The sequence below is a fragment of the Mandrillus leucophaeus genome, unplaced genomic scaffold, assembly GCF_000951045.1.
Source record: "Mandrillus leucophaeus isolate KB7577 unplaced genomic scaffold, Mleu.le_1.0 Scaffold914, whole genome shotgun sequence".
In the NCBI taxonomy this organism is placed as follows: Eukaryota; Metazoa; Chordata; class Mammalia; order Primates; family Cercopithecidae; genus Mandrillus; species Mandrillus leucophaeus.
This window is the reverse complement of record NW_012109964.1, coordinates 63671-85047: the sequence shown is the minus strand read 5'-3', so window position 1 is coordinate 85047 and position 21377 is coordinate 63671. Positions and strand designations below refer to the sequence as shown.

The following is a 21377-nucleotide window of genomic DNA, read 5'->3' as shown; positions in this document are numbered from 1 at the left end:
TTGCCTGCTCTTAATTGGGTTATCTTTTCATTATTGAGTTGTGAAAGTTTTAAACATATTTGAGATACAAATTGGTTATCAGATTTTTTTCTAAAAAATGCTCCCATTCTGTGCATTGTCTTTTCACTGTCTTGATGGTATCCTTCGAAGCACAAAAAAATTTAATTTTAATGAAATAACAATTTGTCTATTTTTTCTTTTGTCCTCTGCTCTCATGACATGAAGATTTACACCTATACTTTCTTCTAAGAGTTTATGGTTTTAGCTCTTACAGTTAGGTCATTTTGAGTTAATTTTTTTTTCTTTTTTTCTGGAGACTGAGTCTCACTCTGTCGCCCAGGCTGGAGTGCAATGGCATGATCTCGGCTCACTGAAACCTCCATCTCCCGGTTCAAGTGATTCTCCTGCTTCAGCCTCCTGAGTAGCTGGGATTACAGGCATGCACCACCATGCGTGGCTAATTTTTGTATTTTTAGTAGAGACAGGGTTTCACCATGTTTGTCAGGCTGGTCTCAAACTCCTGACCTCGTCGTGATACACCCGCCTAGGCCTCCCAAAGTGCTGAGATTACAGGCATAAGCCACTGCACCCGACCTTGAGTTAATTTTTTATGTGGTGTGAGATGAAGGTGATAGTCTAATTCATTCTTTTCTGTATGAATATCCAGTTGTCCTAGCACCGTTTGTTGAAAATACTGTTCTTTCCCCCATTGAATTATCTTAGCACCCTTGTTAAAAATTAATAGACCTTAAATATTAGGATTTATTTCTGGACTCTTAAATCTAGTCCATTGATCTCTATGTCTGTCTTTATGCCAGTACTTCACTGTCTTGCTTACTGTAGCTTTGCAGTAAGTTAAAATTGGGAAGTGTGAGTCCTCCAATTTTCTTGTTCTTTTTTGAGTCTCTTGAAGTTGCATATGAATTTTAGGACCAGCTAGCCAATTTTTGCAAAAAGGACATCTGGGATTTTGATAGGTATTGTGTTGAATCTGTAGATCAATTTGGGAGTTTTTCTATCTTAACAACATTAAGTCTTCCAACCCATAAACACAGAATGTCTTTTATTTAAGTCTTTGTCAATTTCTTTGAGCAATATTTTTAGTTTGCCGTGTGCAACTCTTACATGTGTTTTGTTATATTTATTCTGAACTATTTTATTCTTTTTGATGCTGTGGTAAAGGGAATTCTTTTCTTACTTGCATTTTCAGATTATTCATTGCTAGCCTATAGGTTTTGTGTATTGATCTTGTATCCTGAAGCCTTCATGAACTCATTCATTTTTTCCAGCATTGTTGAGATATAATTGACAAATACAAATTATATATATTTAAGGTGTATTAATTTGACGATTTGATATACATTGTGAAATGATTACTGTAATCAAGCTAATTTAACATACCTATTACCTCACATTGTTACTATGTTTTTTCTTTTTGTCTTTTTTTCTTGTTTTTTTTTGGTGGGGAGAGTTTGGTGAGAGAATACTTAAGATCTACCCTCTAGCAAATTTCAAGTGTACAACACAGTATTACATGAGATCTTCAGAACATTTTCATTTCTTATAACTGAAGCTCTATACCCTTTAACCAACATCTCTCCATTTTCCCCCTTCCTTAGCTCCTGGTAATCACCATTCTACTCTCTGTTTCTATGAGTTTGACTATATTAGATTCCATATATAACTGAGAACATGTATTACTTGTCTTTCTGTGCCTGGTTTATTTCACTTAACATAATGTCCTCCGGGTTCAACCACTTTATCAAAAATGACAGAACTTCCCCTCTTATAGGCTGAATATAGTATCCCATTTTGTATATATGCCCCGTTTTCTTTATGCATTCATCTCTTAATGGGCATTTAGATTGTTTCTATATCTTGGCTGTTGTGAAAATGCTGCAATAAACATGGGAGTGCAGATATTTCTTCAGGATACTGATTTCACTTATTTTGGATATATGCTTAGAGTGGAATTACTGGACCATAAGGTAGCTCTATTTTTAGTTTAGGGAGTGTCTATACTGTTTTCTATAATGGCTGTAGCAATTTACATTCCCACCACAGGGTACAAGGGTTCCCTTTTTCTCCACATCCTTGCCAACACTTGTTATCTTTTGTCTTTTTGATCATAGCCATTCTGACAGGTATGAGGTGGTATTTCATTGTAGTTTTGATTTGCATGTCCCTGATGATTAGTGATGTTGAGCACTTTTAAATCACCTGTTGGTGATTTGTATACCTTCTTCTGAGAACTGTCTATTCATTTCCTTTGCCCATTTTAAAATCAGGTTGTTTGGTTTAGACTATTGAGTTCTGTGAATTCCTTATATATTTTGTATATTGACCCCTTATCAGACATATGGTTTGCAGATATTTTCTGCCATTAAGTTGCTTTTTGATTGCTTCCTTTGCTGTGCAGAGCGTTTTAGTTTGATGCCATCCCACTTGTCTGATTTTTGCTTTTGCTGCCTGTGCTATTGGTGTCACATCCAAAAAATAATTGCCATATCAGTGTCAAGAAGCATTTTCTCTCTATATTTTCTTCTACCAGTTTTATGGTTTCAGGAACTGTGTTAAAACTTTAATCCATTTTGCATTAATTTTGGTACATGGTATAAAAAAAAGGGTTCATTTTCATTCTTCTGCATGTGAATATTCAGTCTTCCCAACAGTAATGTAATTAAAATTTAGATTGAGAAGTAGATACTTGCATATAGGGTTTTTCTGTCTTAAAGAATCTTAAAGTGTAAGTATCTCAAGTAGATGAGGTTTAGTATAATTCTCCATCCTCATCCCCACCACCCAAGGAACTTCCATCACTAATGATGACTCACCACTGCTAGGAATACTCTTACCACTCTCTGCAATTTGAAAAACCCCACCAACTATCTCCACCTTCTCCTCAATATGACTGTTAAACCCTTCAGAACTAACAGGTTAGCAGGCAGTTTTCAAACTTATTTTGAGAGGCAGACCCTCCTTTTTCAAGTGAAATCTTAATGAAAACCACAATAAAATAAAAGCAGAGCTGCTGGGGTTGAAGAGAGCAATGAGAAGGTGAAGCCTCAGCCTGGCTTGTGATGATGACCTCCCCACCTGTGGTCCTAAGCGGTCCCTTGGGACTGTCTGTGGGCGTTCCGCGGTGCATGGTTTTGTAGCTTGGGAACCTCTACCTTAGGAAAGTTTTTAAGTAGCCAGCCTACTATGGAACTGAAAGAGGGAAGGAGGCCACAGGAAAATTCACCAGTCTAGCCACGATTGCAACATACCACATCTGTGATTTCACCTTCTCTTACAAGTTTCCTTTGAGAGGTAGGGAAGTAAAGCGGTTCAATCGTAAGCTGTAGTTGCAAACCAAAGGGCAGAGTGCTCACATTTTTGATATTGTATCTGTTGGATATATCTCAGGTGCCATCAATGAAAAGGCCACACATCCTGGGTACTATGAAGACTTAGTGGAGAAGTCCATGGGGAAGTATAATCTCGCCACGGAGGAGATTGAGAGGGATTTACACCGCTCCCTTCCAGAACACCCAGCTTTTCAGAATGAAATGGGCATTGCTGCACTAAGGAGAGTCTTAACAGCTTATGCTTTTCGAAATCCCAACATAGGGTATTGCCAGGTAAATGTCACAGGTGGTTTATGCTAAAAAATAAATAAAATTTCTATTTATTTGCCAACACATAGTGGGAAGGAAGGTTTACGGTTAACAGAACTATGACTTCACCAGGCCCTCTCAACCTTGGCACTGTTGACACTCTGGACTGGTTAATTCTTTGTTGTATGGGCTGTTCTGTTCTTTGTAGGATGTTTAGTAACATCGCTGGCCCCTACCCACTAGATGCTGGTAGAAAATCCCCAGTTGTAACAACCAAAAATGTCTCTAGATATTGCCAAGTGTCTGAGAGGCAGAATCATCCTGGGTTGAGAACCACTGCACTGAGCGGAGGAGCCCTTTCTGGATTCACCACTGTCTAGCTAGGTGACCTGGAGAAGATCCTTCTGATCACTCTCTGCCTCAACCCTCATCCCACCCTGGAGTAAGAGAGAGCATCCTGAGCACCAGGCCTGTCACTGTGGTTCGCCACAGTGTTCCTCCTTTGCATCCTCTTAAGTAATAATGTCCTTAAATAGAGCTTTTATATGCTAGGGTTATGTCTTAATACACACTAAAATAAATGCTTAACTTAGTATTAAGAAAGGTGCCTACATACCAACAAAAGTCATCTCTTGTACTGGTATAGATGCCAAAATTTGGGAAGCTCCAAAATAACGTGACCTTAGAATCAAAGGCTATATCGTCATAGAGGCCTTCCCTGACAATCCAGCAAAAGCTAAAAGAGGCTGAACTCCTACTTCAACACGCAAGTGCACGTGCATGCACATGTTAGTCTCCCTCTACTGCATTAGTTTACCTTTTTATAACTTTCAATTTAAATAACCCCCCACACAGACTAGTTAACCTTTTCATCTTTGTTTTATCTAACACCAGCATTTAGGACCTGCAAGATATCACCACTGTGTCCCTCATCTTCCAATACCTAGTCCAGAGCCTGTTACAAGGTAGACCCCTAAAAAACCTATCTCCACTGAACTGGCAGGGACCATCATCATGTACTAGGATCAGCAGGTTAATTCTCAAGTGGAATTTCCATGATGATATCACTTGGGAACAAAATGAGTAAGACTTACAAGAAAGAGCCTATTAAACCAAAATACCTTTTTTGAAATTATATTGTAGAAGCCTGATGAACAGTTACTGGTTTCTAGGAGATCAAAAGCATAGGAGGTAATTGGCCTCTAATATAATGAAGTTCATATTTATCTTTTAATCTTCCTCTTTTTAATTAAGAAGACTATTAAAGTAGTTGGGTCTAGAGTGGTTATGAGGTATCTGATAATATCTTTTAATAAAGTACAGTTACTTTAGAATTTAAATCACTCTCAGTTATCACTACCATCTCTCTCCAGATGAAAATGTTGGGTGAGGACTCCAAGTCTGAAAGGTTTCATTGTTCTCTGAGGAAAGCCTGGAGCCATGTGTACCTGATTATAGAAACCATTATGGAAAGTTACAAAGGAAATGTTTACCTCACTGAATTAAGAACATTGAGAGATTTTAGCAGGTTAAAAGCTTTGTGAAATAGCCTTTGGGCAAATTTTTGGAATAGGGGTTTGCCAGTAGGAGTTCAGGGCTCTGTCTGGTGAATATTGGTGCTGAGGAAGACTCTGCACACTTACTGGTTCAAGGACTCAGGATTTTACATTTTTAAAGGGTCATAAAACAAAACTCAGAAGAATGTGTGACAAGAGACTATGTATAGCCTCCAAAGCCTAAACATGTTTATCTGGCCTTTCACAGAAAAGGTTTGCCAGCCCCTGTGAGAATAACTGAGTAATTTTAATATGCTAACAGAATTTCTTATATTTTAAACTGTATTTGTTGACATCCTCTTTCACTTTTTTAGGCCATGAATATTGTCACTTCAGTGCTGCTGCTTTATGCCAAAGAGGAGGAAGCTTTCTGGCTGCTCGTGGCTTTGTGTGAGCGCATGCTCCCAGATTACTACAACACCAGAGTTGTGGGTAGGTGGAGATGCATTTAACATTTCAACCTATGTCTTGTCAAAAAGATGTTTTTAGAGAAGTACCAGCCGGAACACTATTTCTGGTCACCATAAGCCAGAAGAGTTTCAGACTACTCCAGTTTTTCAAAATGGAAATGAGAGAGGTTGAATAAATATAGGTTGTATACAAAGGAGCCCCATGGAGTTTAAGGGACTACACACATATCACTGCTCCAGAAATTATTTTAGAAAATATTTGATGTGTGTGTCACTCTGACATGTGAGAGCTACACCAGGTATACGTACCATCAACACAAAGAGATTTGATAAGAAAATTAATAAAGAGGATGGGAACCTATGAAATACAGAGGTATTCCCAAAAAAAAAAAAAAAAAAAAAAAAAAATGGGGTGGAAAAAATAGAATATAGAGGTTTATTGAAAACTAGGTTTCTAAGGTATTTTTCAGGACTGGTTTTATTGCAGAGCAAACACCTGTTTTAAGGATTTAAATTATTGCTGTAACTCCTTGTAATTCTGTCAAATGTCAGTGATTCATTTTAGCAGGACAAGCTTTTCATTGCTAGGGTCATACAGTATATTGTTTATGCTTCTCACTTGCGTTCTTTCTATATTTCTAAACATTTGCACATGAATTTGATTATGAAAATATTATCAAAAATGTCCTTAAGTTGATCATGAATGTGTACAACAGGAATGCTTTTAAGTTTTAAAAAAAGTAATTTTTTAAAAAAATGATTAATATATGGGCACCATGCATCCAGAAGTGTGATTTTTTTTTTTTTTTTTTTTTTTTTTGAGACCATCTCGCTCTATCGCCCAGGCTGGAGTGCAGTGGCGTGAACTTGGCTCACTGCAACCTCTGCCTCCCGGGTTCAAGCGATTCTCCTGCCTCAGTCCCTGAGTAGCTGGGACTATACAGACTCCTGCCACCATGCCTGGCTAATTTTTGTATTTTCAGTAGAGACAGGGTTTCACCATGTTAGCCAGGCTGGCCTTGAACTCCTGACCTCAGATGATCCACCTGCCTCAGCCTCCCAAAGTGCTGGGATTATTATTATTAATACTATTTTGATAAACAAAAGTTTGCCAGCTAAGCTGCTTAGATGTACATTTGGAACTGTAGTCATTGGAACTGTTGATGTTCTGGCTGATGACGGACTGCATATACAACAGATGTCCCATTAGATTATAATACTGTATATTTACTGTTTCATTTCTATGTTTTGATACACAACTATTTACCATTATGTTATAGTTGCCTACAGTATTTAGTACAGTAATGTACTATACAGGTTTGGAGCCTAGGAGCAATAGGCTATGCCATATAGCCTAGGTGTGTAGTAAGGCTCTACCGCCTAGGTTTGTGTGAGTAGTTTCTAAGATGTTGACATGACAAATTCACCTGACAACCCATTTCTTAGAACATGTCTTCATTGTTAAGTGATGCATGACTATACATGGATGTACATTTCATGCCAAACCAAACATTATGTTGCCAACACAATAACTAATTGTATGTCATGAAACTTTATAAACTGGCTTTCTTAACAACCCTTATAATTGTCATGTGATTGTTCTTTTTTGGAAGGGAAAACGGGGCAGGAAGAGCCCCGAAAAAGAAGATGCAGCCAGAACTAATCTGGTGACTGAGCTGTGTTGACACCTTGGTCTAGTAACAGTCACAGCAGAACAGTTAGCAGAAAGGAACAGAGTCCTGTGCTAGCAGTCATTGTGAACTGGATTATTAGTCAAGTTGTTTGAATGGATTCTTTAGTTACACTGTGTAGTTGGCTAAGCTGTGCCTTTTTGTGTATCTCGCTGCCACAGGTGCACTGGTGGACCAAGGTGTCTTTGAGGAGCTAGCACGAGACTACGTCCCACAGCTGTATGACTGCATGCAAGACCTGGGCGTGATTTCCACCATCTCCCTGTCTTGGTTCCTCACACTATTTCTCAGTGTGATGCCTTTTGAGAGTGCAGTTGTGGTTGTTGACTGTTTCTTCTATGAAGGAATTAAAGTGATATTCCAGTTGGCCCTAGCTGTGCTGGATGCAAATGTGGACAAACTGTTGAACTGCAAGGATGATGGGGAGGCCATGACCGTTTTGGGAAGGTATCGTACTAAGCCTCACTTTGAAAACCACCTCCGGTTTTCTTCCTCTTGCTTTCTCTTCATTTCATTAGTCTTAACTGATTTGATGGTGGTCATAATACCCACTTCTTCCTGTGGCTGATGATTTATTTTCATATGCTTTTTCTTTAGAAATTAACAGAATTTCTTTCTCTCTTTCCATCTTTAAAGAAACTCTAGTCCTTTGTTTTAAAATGTAGAACTTGCAGAAAATGATAGGAGAATTATAATGGGAGGATTCCAGTTTCTTCTCCGTGTGACTTCTGATGCATTCTTCTTCCAGGTATTTAGACAGTGTGACCAATAAAGACAGCACATTGCCTCCCATTCCTCACCTCCACTCCTTGCTCAGCGATGATGTGGAACCTTACCCTGAGGTAGACATCTTCAGACTCATCAGAACTTCCTACGAGGTAGGTCTTGTTTCCTAGCTGAGCAGAGCTTGACCATGCATTCCACACTTCCGTTGCTGCCTGTTTTGTGCTGATGTAACAGAATACCACAGACTGGGCAAAGAACAAATATTTATTTCTCAATTCTAGACTTTGGGACACCCCAAATCAAGGCATTGGCAGGTTAGGGCCTGGACTTTCTGCTTCCAAGATGGCACCTTGCATGCGGTGTCCTCCAGAGGGGAGGAATACCACGTCTTCACTAGCAGAAGAGAGAGAACCCATGCTCATAAGACCTTTTTATAGTGACATTAATCCATTTGTGAAGGCAGAGTCTTCATGACCTAAATGTTGCAGGTGATTGGCAACTATCTGAGGCTGGTATCATGTGGACAGTAGGAAGAATTTACCAAGGCAGTTGTAAGTAAAGAAAAGCAGATTTATTAAGGAAAGCATAAAAATACATTTCAAGGATGCAATGGGCAAGTTAGCAAGAGAGGAGTTAACTGCAAAGAGACAAAGGCTTGCTGGGGATTTTATAGGATGGTTCTTGTGCTGTGTGCTGGAAAGGGCTTTGTGCAGTACTGAGAACGCCGAGGTTGTAGTGAGCTAACTTGCATTTTTCTGTCAGCCGAGGGTCTGGTGATAGCTGGGCACAGGAAATTATGAGTTATTTGTACAGGAGAGCTATGTGTCCTTGATCATGAAGAAGGGTAGACTTATAGCTTATTTGTTTTGTTTATTTATTTATATATATATTTATTTTGCTTTCCCTGGGTCCTGCTAGCCCAATTCCCTTTCCCTAATTAGGACTCCACACTAAATACCTCCTATGAGACCCCACTTTCCAACACTGCTGTGATGGGGATTAATTTTCAACATGCGTTTTAGGGAGAATAAAAACATTGAGACCATAGGCTTACCTGCTTCCTTCTACACTGTGAGAACTACTGGTCAGAAGTAAGTAGTTCTGTGCTAGCTGACAGCTTTGACCTCCAGAGATGGACACTGAATGGAGCCTGGATGTCTTGATGATTACATAGTAGCACATGGCAAGACAAGCTGTGGCTCTCCAGCGCTTTACCATTCCCATCCTGAAGCCTGATCTAGTAGCAGCTCAGTTTCAACTCTTTGTAGATGAAGGAGGGGCTGTTGAGAGTGGGCATGGGGAGGCTGACCTTCACAAATCAATTTGCTTTCTGTTCCCATGCTAAGTACTTAGGGTTTCTTTGAAGTAGACAGTCTGAGGCACTTAGAATAGCCTGTATAGCCCAGAGTAGACCAAAGTCCTAGGATTCCTCTAAAATTGCTTGGCCTGGGTGGAGGAGAATGCGTTCTTGTCCATCATGACCCTGGAATCAGCCTGATCTGCTGCTCAATCTCACAACAGAACTAATACGCTTCTTGGGGTGAAGGAACCACAGTGCCACTTGCCCCTTAACCACCTGGTGGTTTGTGAGGCCCCAAGTGCTCATAACACTTGATGGTTTCTTCATTTCCTGATCCTTGATTCTCTAAACTTTTATAGAAATGATCACTAAGAAAGAGAAAGCATGAGTATTCTGCTGAGCACACTGTGCTCTCTACAGATGTTTGTGATTTTGACTGGTGATTGTCAGTATTCCAGCTAGCAACAAAGTGCATAGGAGAGAAATAGTGAGGAATGGAGTGAGATCAGAAAGCCTCTCTTAAAGTAAAAAATTTAGTGCTTTAAAAAAATTGCTATGGATATAGAAATCTTTTCAGAAATGTTTGTCCTTAACTCATAATGAGACAGACTGGTAATTATTTTTTTAATCTTCATTGAAACTCCATATATATTGAAAGCAAAATGTTTTGTTTTAGAATCATAAAAGCAATACATGTTTATTTTAGAAATTGTAGGGAAATAGGATGAAAAAAATAAACTGTATCCTATAAGCATTTTACATTTCCCTTAAGTATGTTTTTATACTTACAACATACACTTCTTTAAAAAAGGTCCTTCTAAATACTGCTTTGTCATTTTCTATGTATACCATGAGCATTCCCTAATATATTAAATATTATTTGAAGGCATGATTTTACTAAATTGTATTCTGCTTTAATGAGGTAACAAAATTTATTTACCTAGTTCCCTTTTGTTAGACACTTACTTCGATTTCTTCCAAATTTTCAGTATTATATAGCATTCTAAGATAAACTTGTACCCAAATATCACATCTCTGATTATTGTCTTAGAATCCTAGAAATGAATTTAAATTAAAAGTTTGGGTTAAAAAAATTAGATTAAAAAAAAAGAATGATCAAGCTATTGGCACACACTGTCAAATTTCCATAAAGTATGTTTCAATTTATGTTTCCACGATTAGATATAAAGAATGAATATTTCATCTTACTATCTCCAAAACTATTTCCATATGCATTTAAAAAAATCATTGTCCCCAGGACTTTGGAATAGTACTGTATGATGTAAGCAAGAGCTTTTCTATCTGTGGGTTGCTTTTCTAAAGGAATCCTCAGACCTTTATTGTTAAAAGAATTCTGCACCAAAGTATTGTGGGATACAATGGGGTTTCTCTTCCAATTATCTGATCAATCTTTTATTCTTTAATTCATAGTACGCCCTGCCTTTTTCTTCTTTTTCTCCTTTTTCCTTTTTGCCTTTGTTAGATGCCTAGTGCCGCCTCAGTACCAAGCGTTATCAGTACCAGCTCACATTCCTTTCCTTATTTGGAAGGAGGACTCACTTTCTTGTTCATTACGGACACCCGCTTCCTCTTTCTCTCCACTTTCTTTTACGTTCCCACCCTATCTAAAAAAATCAAATGTTTGGCCAACCGGGATTAGTTTAGATTGTATGACCCGACCCCAGCCAATGGGGAAAGGGTACAGGGGCAGGTCCTGCATCAGGAATAAAGGCTCTCATGCCCTTTGTTCAGATGTGCTCTCATGGCAACTGGCCAAGGAGGCACAGAAGTAAAATTCTTCTTCTCTGAGCAGAAGTAAAATTGTTTTGCTAAGAATCTTTTGTTCAAGTGTTCAATTTCCTTAGGATTTTGAACATTATTCCTAAAAATTAAAGGTTAGTATGTGGCAACTCAGCTTTATTCTCAACAGCAGATAAGCTAGCTTCATGCTGAAGTCAGCACTTTGCCCCTTTTTAAAGGGAAAGCAAAGAAATTGAGACAAGGCCAAGGGCTGATTTCCATTTACATCCTCTTGGGCTGATCCCTAATGGTGGCCCTCAGGTTGCCAAGCATCCTATCGTAACAGGACAAAGCTGCAGTTCCCTTCGTCTGCCTGGAAAGACAATCCTTTTAACTTATGTCAGTGCCTATATTACCAGGTCTTTCGGTGCATGGTAACTGGGTTTTTGTTTTCTCTTCTCTGCTTAAGTGTCACTACTCTGCTCATGTTTCCAGTGGCTCTCTAATGCCTTGTACATCAACTTTAAGAGAACACCACGAACTCTTGCTGATCGTTTTCTCCCTCCTAACCAGTAAATTGGTGGTTTTCAATCCTGCCTGTGCATTAAATCACTTAATTTTTTTTTTTAAGCTAAGCTTTTAAAAACAAACTCCTAGGCTCCATCCCAGGCCAATTAAATCTGAATCTAGGCATGAAGCCCAAGAGTATGTATTTTTAAAAAAATTTCCCAGGTGATTCCAAATGTCCGGTCAGGGTTGAGATTCACTGCACTGGCAGAATGGGGCTAATCACTGATGTAGATAAGAATCTGGTTTGGGCTCAGGCATGACACCTGAATGTTCTCAGGTACACAATGCATTTCTTTCTGTTCCTCAGGATAATTAGCTGTGACAATTGAAACATAGGAAAGAAATCCTGAAAGCACATTCATCTTTTGAGATTTAGTTAAGGGCTCCCGAGGTTGCTAGAAATCAGTCTGATATTGATAAGTTCACTTCATAAATACCTCGTGGGGAAAATCTCACCCATTATAAGTTCCCCTAAGCCTCTGTTGAAAGGAATTGTGCAGGTGGTATGAGACTCCAGTTTTCTTCTGCGTAGACCCTTGTGTGAAGCCCTGCACTTTGGGCAGAGTAATATAGAAGTAAAAGACAAAGTCCCAATCTTTAAGTTTGATTCATAGACTGAGATGCCCCTCCTGGAAGGCACAAGAGGACGTTAATAGGCCTTAAAGTGGGTACACAGCTGTCACAGAGCCGCTTCATGTTCGAGATGACCCAGCCCAGTGTGTTTAGTCTGAAAAGTGTTAACCAGGGAAAGGATGTGGCTAATAAAACAGAAGGCACAATCTGTGAAGATGAATAGGCATTTGTGAAAGCTTAGAGTAATGTGTCTCTGGCTTATTAATGATTACTATAATAGCTATTACTCATCGAGAGCCTGCCATGTGTGGGGCAAGGTGCTGGGTGCCTTGTAGGCAGCCCTGCCATGTAAATGTTAACGTATTTCAAGGTGAAAATGTAAGTTAAGAGAGGTTGAGCTAGTTTTTCCAAGCTGCACAGCTAGAAAGCAGCAGCCAGTATCCACGTAAGAGCTCCCTTGCATTAAAGTCAGGACCAAGGGAGTTTATCTGGATTAGAAGAGAGATGGAATTACGGATGTACCGATGGTCATGAGGTCAACTGGTCCACTGGAGCTGGTTAGTAGGGAGTCTTGAAATCACTAATTGACTTGGAAGGCATCCAACAGCCACTGGAGACTGAAGAGCATTCTTCTTGAAGTACGTTATCTCTGCTTTCTGTGCAACACATTGGAGGAGGGGGAGAGCTGAAGGAACAGACAAGCAAAAAAGATAATGTGGTTATATATGGGAAAGACCCAAGAGATGCAAGAAACAGCGTTTGTCTATTCATGTATTAACAAAATCTTTTTTTTTTTTTTTTTTTTTTTTTTTTAATTTGAGACAGGGTCTCCCTCTGTCACACAGGCTGGAGTGCAGTGGCTTGATCTTGGCTCACTGCAACCTCCACCTCCCGTGTTCATGCGATTCTCATGCCTCAGCCTCCCAAGTAGCTGAATCTACAGGCGTGCACCACCACATCTGGCTAATTTTTTGGTATTTTTAGTAGAGATGGAGCTTCACCAAGTTGGCTAGGTTGTTCTCAAACTCCTGACCTTAAGTGATCCATCCACCCCAGCCTCCCAATGTGCTGAGATTACGGGCATAAGCCACCGTGCCCAACCAAGGAAATTTTTATTTAAGATTGTATAGGCACCTTTCTTATACCAGGTATCATGCTCAGCCCTGAGGATACATTATCAGCACTAGATATTTTCTTCTTTTTTTTTTTTTTTGAGACAGAGTCTCGCTGTGTCGCCCAGGCTGGAGTGCAGTGGCACGAACTCGGCTCACTGCAAGCTTCGCCTCCCGGGTTCAGGCCATTCTCCTGCCTCCACCTCTGGAGTAGCTGGGACTACAGGCACCTGCCACCAAGCCCGGCTAAATTTTTTATATTTTTTAGTAGAGACGGGGTTTCACTGTGTTAGCCAGGATGGTCTCAATCTCCTGACCTCATGATCCGCCTGCCTCGGCCTCCCAAAGTGCTGGGATTACAGGCGTTAGCCACCGCGCCCAGCCAGCACTAGATATTTTCAAGCACAGTACAAGTCAAAGGATAACATAATACATTTCCTTTAACCCATCATCCAGTCCCAACAATTATCAACATTTTTCTGATCTTTGTTTTATTACTCCTCCCCACCTTTTTTTCTCTTTTTCCTTGAGTAACTTAAAGCAAACTCCAGACAGTATATTATTTCACCTGTAAAAGAATGTATCTCTAACAGATAAATTCTTCATTATGTGTCTCTAACGATAAGGTGAGTTTGGGCGTGGCATTTTTTGCTAATCCATGACTTTGAATTTTAAGTTTAATTTTTAAAAGTTTGTTTATACCTCAAAAGAAAATGTGGACTTACAAGTTAGTTCTCACCAGTTGTTGATGGAACCTCACTTATAACATTAGCAAGTTTTGCGATTTTTTTGTTGTTATTGAGACAAAGTCTGGCCTATCACCGAGGCTGGAGTGCAGTGGTGCCATCTCGGCTCACTCCAACCTCTACCTCCCAGGCTCAAGCCATCCTCCCAGCTCAGCTTCCTGAGTAGCTGGGACTGCAGGTGTGCACCACTACACCTCGCTAATCTTTGTCTTTCTTGTGAAGATGGCGTTTCACCATGTTGGCCAGGCTTGTCTGATGAGCTCAAGTGACCTGCCCGCCTTGGCCTCCCAAAGTGCTGGGATTACAGGCGTGAGCCACTGTGCCTGGCCGGGTTTTGTTGATTTTAAAACGTGTTTTTTCTCTTCTCTTCATCTTTCTCATTCTCTTATCAACAATGCTAGGAATAATAAAAGCTACCATACTAATTGCTTTACCTATGTGTGCATAAAATTCTTACACCATTCCAAAGAGGCAGGAATTATTTTCCCTATATTGCTGATGAAGAACATGAGGGCCATCAGGTTTTATAAAATTTCTGTGAAATCTGGGACTTGCTATGTGTCCCACTTGCTACATGTGACTATGAAACTGTGCCCTTTCTACAATGCCCAGGTGTCAAAAGCATGTCTCCTTTATAGAGGCCGAACTTTACATTATTGGTATATATGTAAAGAAAATAGAGGCCAGGTGTGGTGGCTCACTCCTATAATCCCAGCACTCTGGGAGGCCAAGGTGGGTGGATCACCTGCGGTCAGGAGTTTGAGGCCAACCTGGCCAACATAGCAAAACCACGTCTCTACTAAAAATACAAAAAATCAGCCAGGCGTGGTGGCGGGTGCCTGTAATCCCAGCTACTCGGGAGGCCGAAGCAGGAGAATCGATTGAACCCGGGAGGCGGAGGTTGCAGTGAGCCAAGATCTTGCCATTGCACTCCAGCTTGGGCAACAAGAGCGAAACTCCATCTCAAAAAAAAGAAAAAGTAAAAGAAAATACTCTAGAGCAGAATTACAAATTCACGTGACTGTGGCGTCACTCAGCAAGGCACTTAACAATGGGGCAGGGAGTGGAGGTGGTAGGAAAGGGTGGGCTTATGGAACTAGACAGCAGGGAGTGGAGGTGGTAGGAAAGGGTGGGCTTATGGAACTAGACAGCTGGGACCTGCTAGAGTTGACAGTCTCTTTAGCACCTGAGGCAAGGAACCATTACTGCCAAAACTTTTTATTTTTCAAGAGAAGTTGGAACTCTTTATTTTACTTGAAAGTTGCTGTTTTTTATAATACTCCCTGGGCCAAACAATATTCATCATGGACTTTCTAGCCTACTGGCTGCCTGTTCATGACTTCTGCTTTACAGCAACTTTCAAAATAAATTCTAGGTAAAAATATAGTGATACTGGACACTGTGCTTAGTTATTTTTTGTAATTTAATCAGCAGCATGTTCACACTACAGCTAATAGTTCACATGGAGTATTGAAATGAAATGTTTTTTGTAATTTCCATATTTATGTGACAACTGTTTCTCTAGCCCTTTCTGGTAGACAAAAGATCTCAAAAGACATGGCACCTAAAGAAGCATAAAATATTAAATGATATATTTTTACATAAAATATAAATACTGTATTCAAATATAAAATATGTGCCCACTTCTGGCAGAGTTATGAGGGTGTTTCCGGATGGGAAGATAGTCAGGGGTGGAGACTCTTCAGAGATCAGAGTACCCTAGAAAGGGCCGCCCATTCAATGAAATGGGACTCCACCAGAGTTTTCTGTTCACCTGAATTCATATCCCTGTTTCTTCTTATCATCTCCTGCCTCCTCTGCCGCCCTCACCCTCCTCTTCTGCCCTCCTGAACATCTACTCCCCACCAAACACAGAAGTACACAGGTGCAGACAGACGCCACCCCCGTAGAAGTCAAGGTAGAGCGTGTGGGGCTGTTTCTTCGCAGCCCCCTGTGTGTGAGAACCCCTCTCTCGTCTCTTGGGCTCTGCCTCCTGTAATGTTAGGCTTTTCTATACCCTAAAGCCTCACATTCCATCCATTTCTCCTCTCTCTCACCCAGTCGTCCAAGGCAGAGCCTCGTTTCCTATCTTCAGTATTTGCAGTTTTTGTCTGATCAAGAAATGTCTCTCAGGTGTCACTGGTGCTCAGCCTTCTGCTAACAGTAGTGAACCCCATTCTGCATACTGGGAAAATAAGAACCCCACAAATTCAGAAACACCGAAGAGGCATTTTGAGCATCATTTGATGACCTAGTTTTATTTTAAAATAGAAATAAACCATAACCTTTGCATATTAGAAACAATGCCTTCTTTTTATTTCAGTGAATTTCCCTGTGGTGGGCAGACTCATTCACATCATTCCATGGCCCTCTGGCCTACACTGAGCTTTGTTGTTGTTTTGTTTTGCTGGGTGCTTTTTAAGCTGTAGCATTTAAATATTTCAAGTTCTCTTTGGAGGATTTAGATAGGAAGGGCTGACTGAACTTGATTGAGCTTGACCTTGTGGTCAGTCTCTTTTAAAAATCTGTATCTGTTCTTCATCCATCCTTGTCTTCCCAGTAACACAGGGTAAGCTTTGAAGGATAAAGTAAATCACAGAAACACTGCCCTGCGTGGGCAGGGGAACGCTTGTTCTGCTCAGAATGATGGTGGGGTGGGAGGAGCCAGAGAACATAAACTTGAGACAGACTCATCTCCACCTCGTTCCTTTATCTGAGCTACTTGCTCCTTGTTCTAAGTCTGGGGGAGAGAAAGGGAACATCTGCAGGCAGGATGGAGGAAAGTGGTGTGAAATGAAGGGCCACACACCTATTTGTTGGTTGGTATCAGGACCCACAGAGGCAAAGCAACAAAAAGAAGTACCATCTGCTTTGAAAATTACCTTTCTGGCCAGGTGCCATGGCTCACATCTATAATCTCAGCTGTATTCAAATATAAAATATGTGCCCACTTCTGGCAGAGTTATGACCACTTAAGGCAGGCAGACCACTTAAGCTCAGGAGTTTGAGACATGCCTGGGCGACATAGGGAGACTCCATCTCTACAAAAAAATACAACAATTCGCCAGGCGTAGTGGCACATGCCTATAGTCCCAGCTACTCGGGAGGCTGAGGTGGGAGGATCATCTGAGCCTAGGAGGTTGAGGCTGCAGTGAGTCGTGATCATGCCACTACACTCCATTTTGGACACTAGAGTAAGACCCTGTCTCAAAAAAAATAATAAATTGCCTTTCTGCCAATAAAGATGTTAGAAATTAAACTGAAAATATTAGAAACAGGCCACAGAAACATTCAGATAAGAATTGAGTTGTATTACATCAAAACAAAATTTTCAAAATAGTTGAGTTGGAGAAGAGACATAAACAAAGATGGATAATTTTGTTTATTGTTCAAGGAAGGGAAATTTTAGAAAATTAAAATAATTGTGCCAGGCGCTGTGGCTCACACCTGTAATCCCAGCACTCTGGGAGGCTGAGGCGGGCAGATCACGAGGTCAGGAGATCGAGACCATCCTGGCTAACATGGTGAAACCCCGTCTCTTTAAAAAAAAAAAATACAAAAAATTACCCAGGCATGGTGGCGGGCACCTGTAGTCCCAGCTACTCGGGAGCCTGAGGCAGGAGAATGGCGTGAACCCGGGATACGGAGCTTGTAGTGAGCCGAAATCGCACCACTGCCTTCCAGCCTGGGCAACAGAGCAAGACTCCGTCACAAAACAACAACAAAAAATAATAAGAAGAATAATAATAATAAGAAGAAGAATAATTATAGGCTCCCTTACCTCCAGCACAAATTCTGTTTGGAACAAGTATTATAGTTACATTAGTAAACTAGCGCTTCTCAAGGAACTGGAATATGCGATGCCTGGGAGAAGGTATTGTATGTTATATCCACACCTGTATCTTTGTTTTGGGTAATGGGAAATGTTGGCTGCAGCATTTACTGAGCCAAGTTTTGTTTGTCCTGTTTTTAGCATTTAATTCTGGCAGAGCCCCTCCCAAAGTCAGGGGAGGGAGAGAGATCCCCATGTCATTCTAATTGCTCGCATTCCTTTACAAATCCTCCAGAAACAGCCAAGCAGAAACTTGGAGTCCATGGTTTCCTTTTAGGTTGGGACCATTTGCACCAGAGGGAAGGGCCATTGTGTTCGGTCTCTGGCTAGTTGCAGAGTCCTGGCTGAGGAAGGACCCCTACCTAACAAATAGCAGAATCCATTTCTAGTTGATATTAATTAGATATAAGACACACCAGGCTGTTTGAATGTCAGGCTTGTGAGGAAGCCAATGTTTAATATTAGTTACTATTATTGGTACTTTATATTAATGTATCTTTATCTCCAACACAGTTTTACAAGGACAGCTTTGGGGTCTCATTTTATAGAGGAAGAAACAGGGTCAAAAGACTCAACTGAATTGCTCACTCACATAGCTAATTAGTCAAAGAACAATAATTTGAATCAAATTTTGTCTAGCTCCACAATTTATGTTCTTTTTAACCCAGAGACAAGGAAGAACTTACTGCCTATGATAGAATGGTAGTTGGTGGAGTTACAAAGCTATTTATCTGGGTCTCAGACCACTTGCAGCTCAACCACTGTGGAACTCTGGGGGACCTAACCTCTCCAAATCTTGGTTTGCCCATTCATAAAACAGAGGTAGTGGTCTAGACTCACTAAAGTTATTGTAAGGTGCAGATGAGATGGCATGTTAATGTCCCTGACAGTTGTAGGTACAATAAAGCTATCTTTCCTTCTGTCTCACAGCTAGTGTTTTTTATTGATCACAGGCATGCTATGTCCCAGTTTGAAGTAATAAATTCCCAGTTCTTCATCATTAGGCATGTAATTTGCAATGGATGCTCACTGCTTTTCTGTTTGGATCAAAAGACTTACCTTCCTTGAAAGTTTTTCTTTCCTAGCCAAAGATAAAACCCCATAGTGAATTAAATATAATTGTTTTTCATCATTAATGGCAGCCCCTACTAACTCTTGAATTCCAGCTTTTCAGTGCAAATGCATATTGCATCTTCATTGTTGAGAAGAATCCAATTCCACCTTTGGAAGGCACTTCTTTGGAGATAAGAAGTTTCTTCCATAAATCCTGCTTTTGTAAGGTTGAGACCCACTCACCACATTGCTGGTGGAAGATGGACTGGGCAGATTCAGAGATGTCAGTGTACTCTTCTGCTCTGATCATCTGAAAGGAATGCCTGGGTCCGAATTCCCTGGATTAGTCCTTTCAAAACAGAAAGTAAAAGGTACTAGAAAGGCATAGTCTTTTTTGCTGTAAACTCCAACTTAGGAAATATAATAGTTCAGATTCCACTACACAGACTGATCTATAGAGAGGTGTTATTTATAGGGATGTCAGAAAAAATACAGGATTAATTAATATTGGTTGGGATATACTTATAGTAAAAAAGTATTTATTGTTTTCCTGAAATTCAAATTTAACTGGGCATCCTATATTTTCTATATATTTATTCATTGAATCTGGCATCCCTAGCCAGTTATTGGGTACCTACTGTGCTGTGCAGCCAGTCAGAGAGGTAAGGCGCTAGGAAGTTTCCCCGGGATGGAGCTAAGAGCACGAGTTCTCGAATCTGACGACCTGGGTTCAAACTTAGCTTTGCTGCTTACCAGCTGTGTAGACTTGGGCAAGTTGATGATTTTTGCTAGACTTTGATTTCTTGGTCTCTGAAATGGGGATAGGAAGAGCACTTACTTCCTGGGATGATCATGAGGACCCCCTAAGTTCAGCAAATATTTGTTGAGCACTTACATGTGAATCAGCACTGTCCTCAGCTCATGTCTTGGTCACACACAGTCTCTGCCATAGAGTAAGTAGTGATAGATTTACTAAGCAAAAACAAACAAAGGAAAAAAAACAAATGCAAGGTGGTACTAAAGGCAAGTAAGAAGGAACACAGCACAGTGAAGGGTGGGGACACACTGTTTCTCTGAGCGTTTATTGTTCTGGTGAGATGACAATTAGCAGAGACACAGGTGCCATGGAGGAGCGAACACAGTGCTGTCTGAGAGAAGCACAGAGGGGCAGCCAGCAGCCGGTGCTCAGGCTGTGGCTGGCAGGGAGTCTGCATGATGCACTTGGGGAACAAGAAGAGGCCACTAGAACTGATGAGTAAGAAGAGGTTGGTGGTGGCTGGCCAGAGAGGGCATTGTGAAAGGTGGAAAGAGCATGAAGGGCTTAGAGGCCTTGGAATTTTATCCCGAGAGAGGATGAAAAATCACTGGAATTTTAAACAAAGGAAGAGCATTGTCTGATATTCTTACTACTGGGGGAAGATAATGATGCATTGCCTGGAGGAAGCGCAGAGATGTATTTAGAGGCTCTTGCAAGAGAGGATAGTGGCTTAGGGGTAGTTAAAAGTGGAGGCCGGCAGCTGAAGCGGGCCTGGAAAGGCCAGAGAGCGCCAAGGCTTTTGGGTGCGAGGGCTCTGGTGCCCAGGGTGAGGCAGAAGTGTGACACCCGCCGGTGGGCATTGCAGTGGCCGTGGCCTGGCAGAAGGATAGCAGCGGCAGTGGTCGGCTGGGGCCTGGGCTGGCAGACCAGGAGTGCCCTCTGTCACTGAGTAATGTGAAAGGGCACAGCCTAGCAGATGAGGACTGTGTGAACCCTGGGCCAGACACCAGGAGTAACGGCTGCTGGGGGCCTGGCTGGACTGAGATCAGGAGAAGCTGCTCAGAGAGAGTAAGGAGCTGATTGACCTGGCCTGCCTGCACCCTACCAGCTGTGCTCCTAAGGGCCTGGACTCCAAAGTCCTGGTGACCCGGGCCCGGGGCTGGCAGGCTTGGGTTGCTAGTCTGTGGACCTCGCAGCCCATCTGGCCAAGACCCCTGGTTGTCCCGCTGGGGCAGCACGTCCATGTGGCTTGCCGGACACCTCTAGGGCTTGGGCCCCCCATCTCTGCACTAGGGCATGGCCCCTGCGTTCCTACCAACCGTGGGGGCTCCCTGCCGTCGGCCTACCAGTTTGTCAGGGACTCCCAGTAGGGCCAGCTGTTGGTCATTCCCAGCGATCACCTGCCTCACACTGCGGGGCTGATGGAACGGTCCACCGTGCCACCCCTTTGCCCCGCCCTGTACTCTCCGGGCCACAGCCCCCTGCACCACGCCCAGCAGTTGCAGCTCTTTTCGCTGCAGCACTTCCTGCAGCCGCAGGAGTTCCTGTACCTGCAGCCGCAGGAGCTCCTGTACCTGCAGCAGTGGGTGACCCAGGCCCTGGAACTGCAAAGGAGTGCCCAGCTGGAGTGGCTGAAGGCGCAGGAGTACCCGGCAGAGATGGAGGAGAAGGGGAGCAACCGGGGCCTGGAGGCCGCGGGCAAGGCTGGCCTG

General features: G+C 41.7%; 1 protein-coding gene across 1 annotated transcript in view; it reads left to right on the top strand.

Moving 5' to 3' along the window:
* TBC1D9 (TBC1 domain family, member 9 (with GRAM domain)) overlaps positions 1-21377 on the top strand; it is a 149704-nt gene that overhangs the window by 104503 nt on the left and 23824 nt on the right. Inside the window, exons 10-13 of the mRNA XM_011969841.1 lie at positions 3409-3623; positions 5470-5587; positions 7418-7703; positions 8005-8134. Of these exons, the coding sequence (XP_011825231.1) occupies positions 3409-3623; positions 5470-5587; positions 7418-7703; positions 8005-8134 (749 nt within the window). The remainder of the gene's footprint in view (positions 1-3408; positions 3624-5469; positions 5588-7417; positions 7704-8004; positions 8135-21377) is intronic.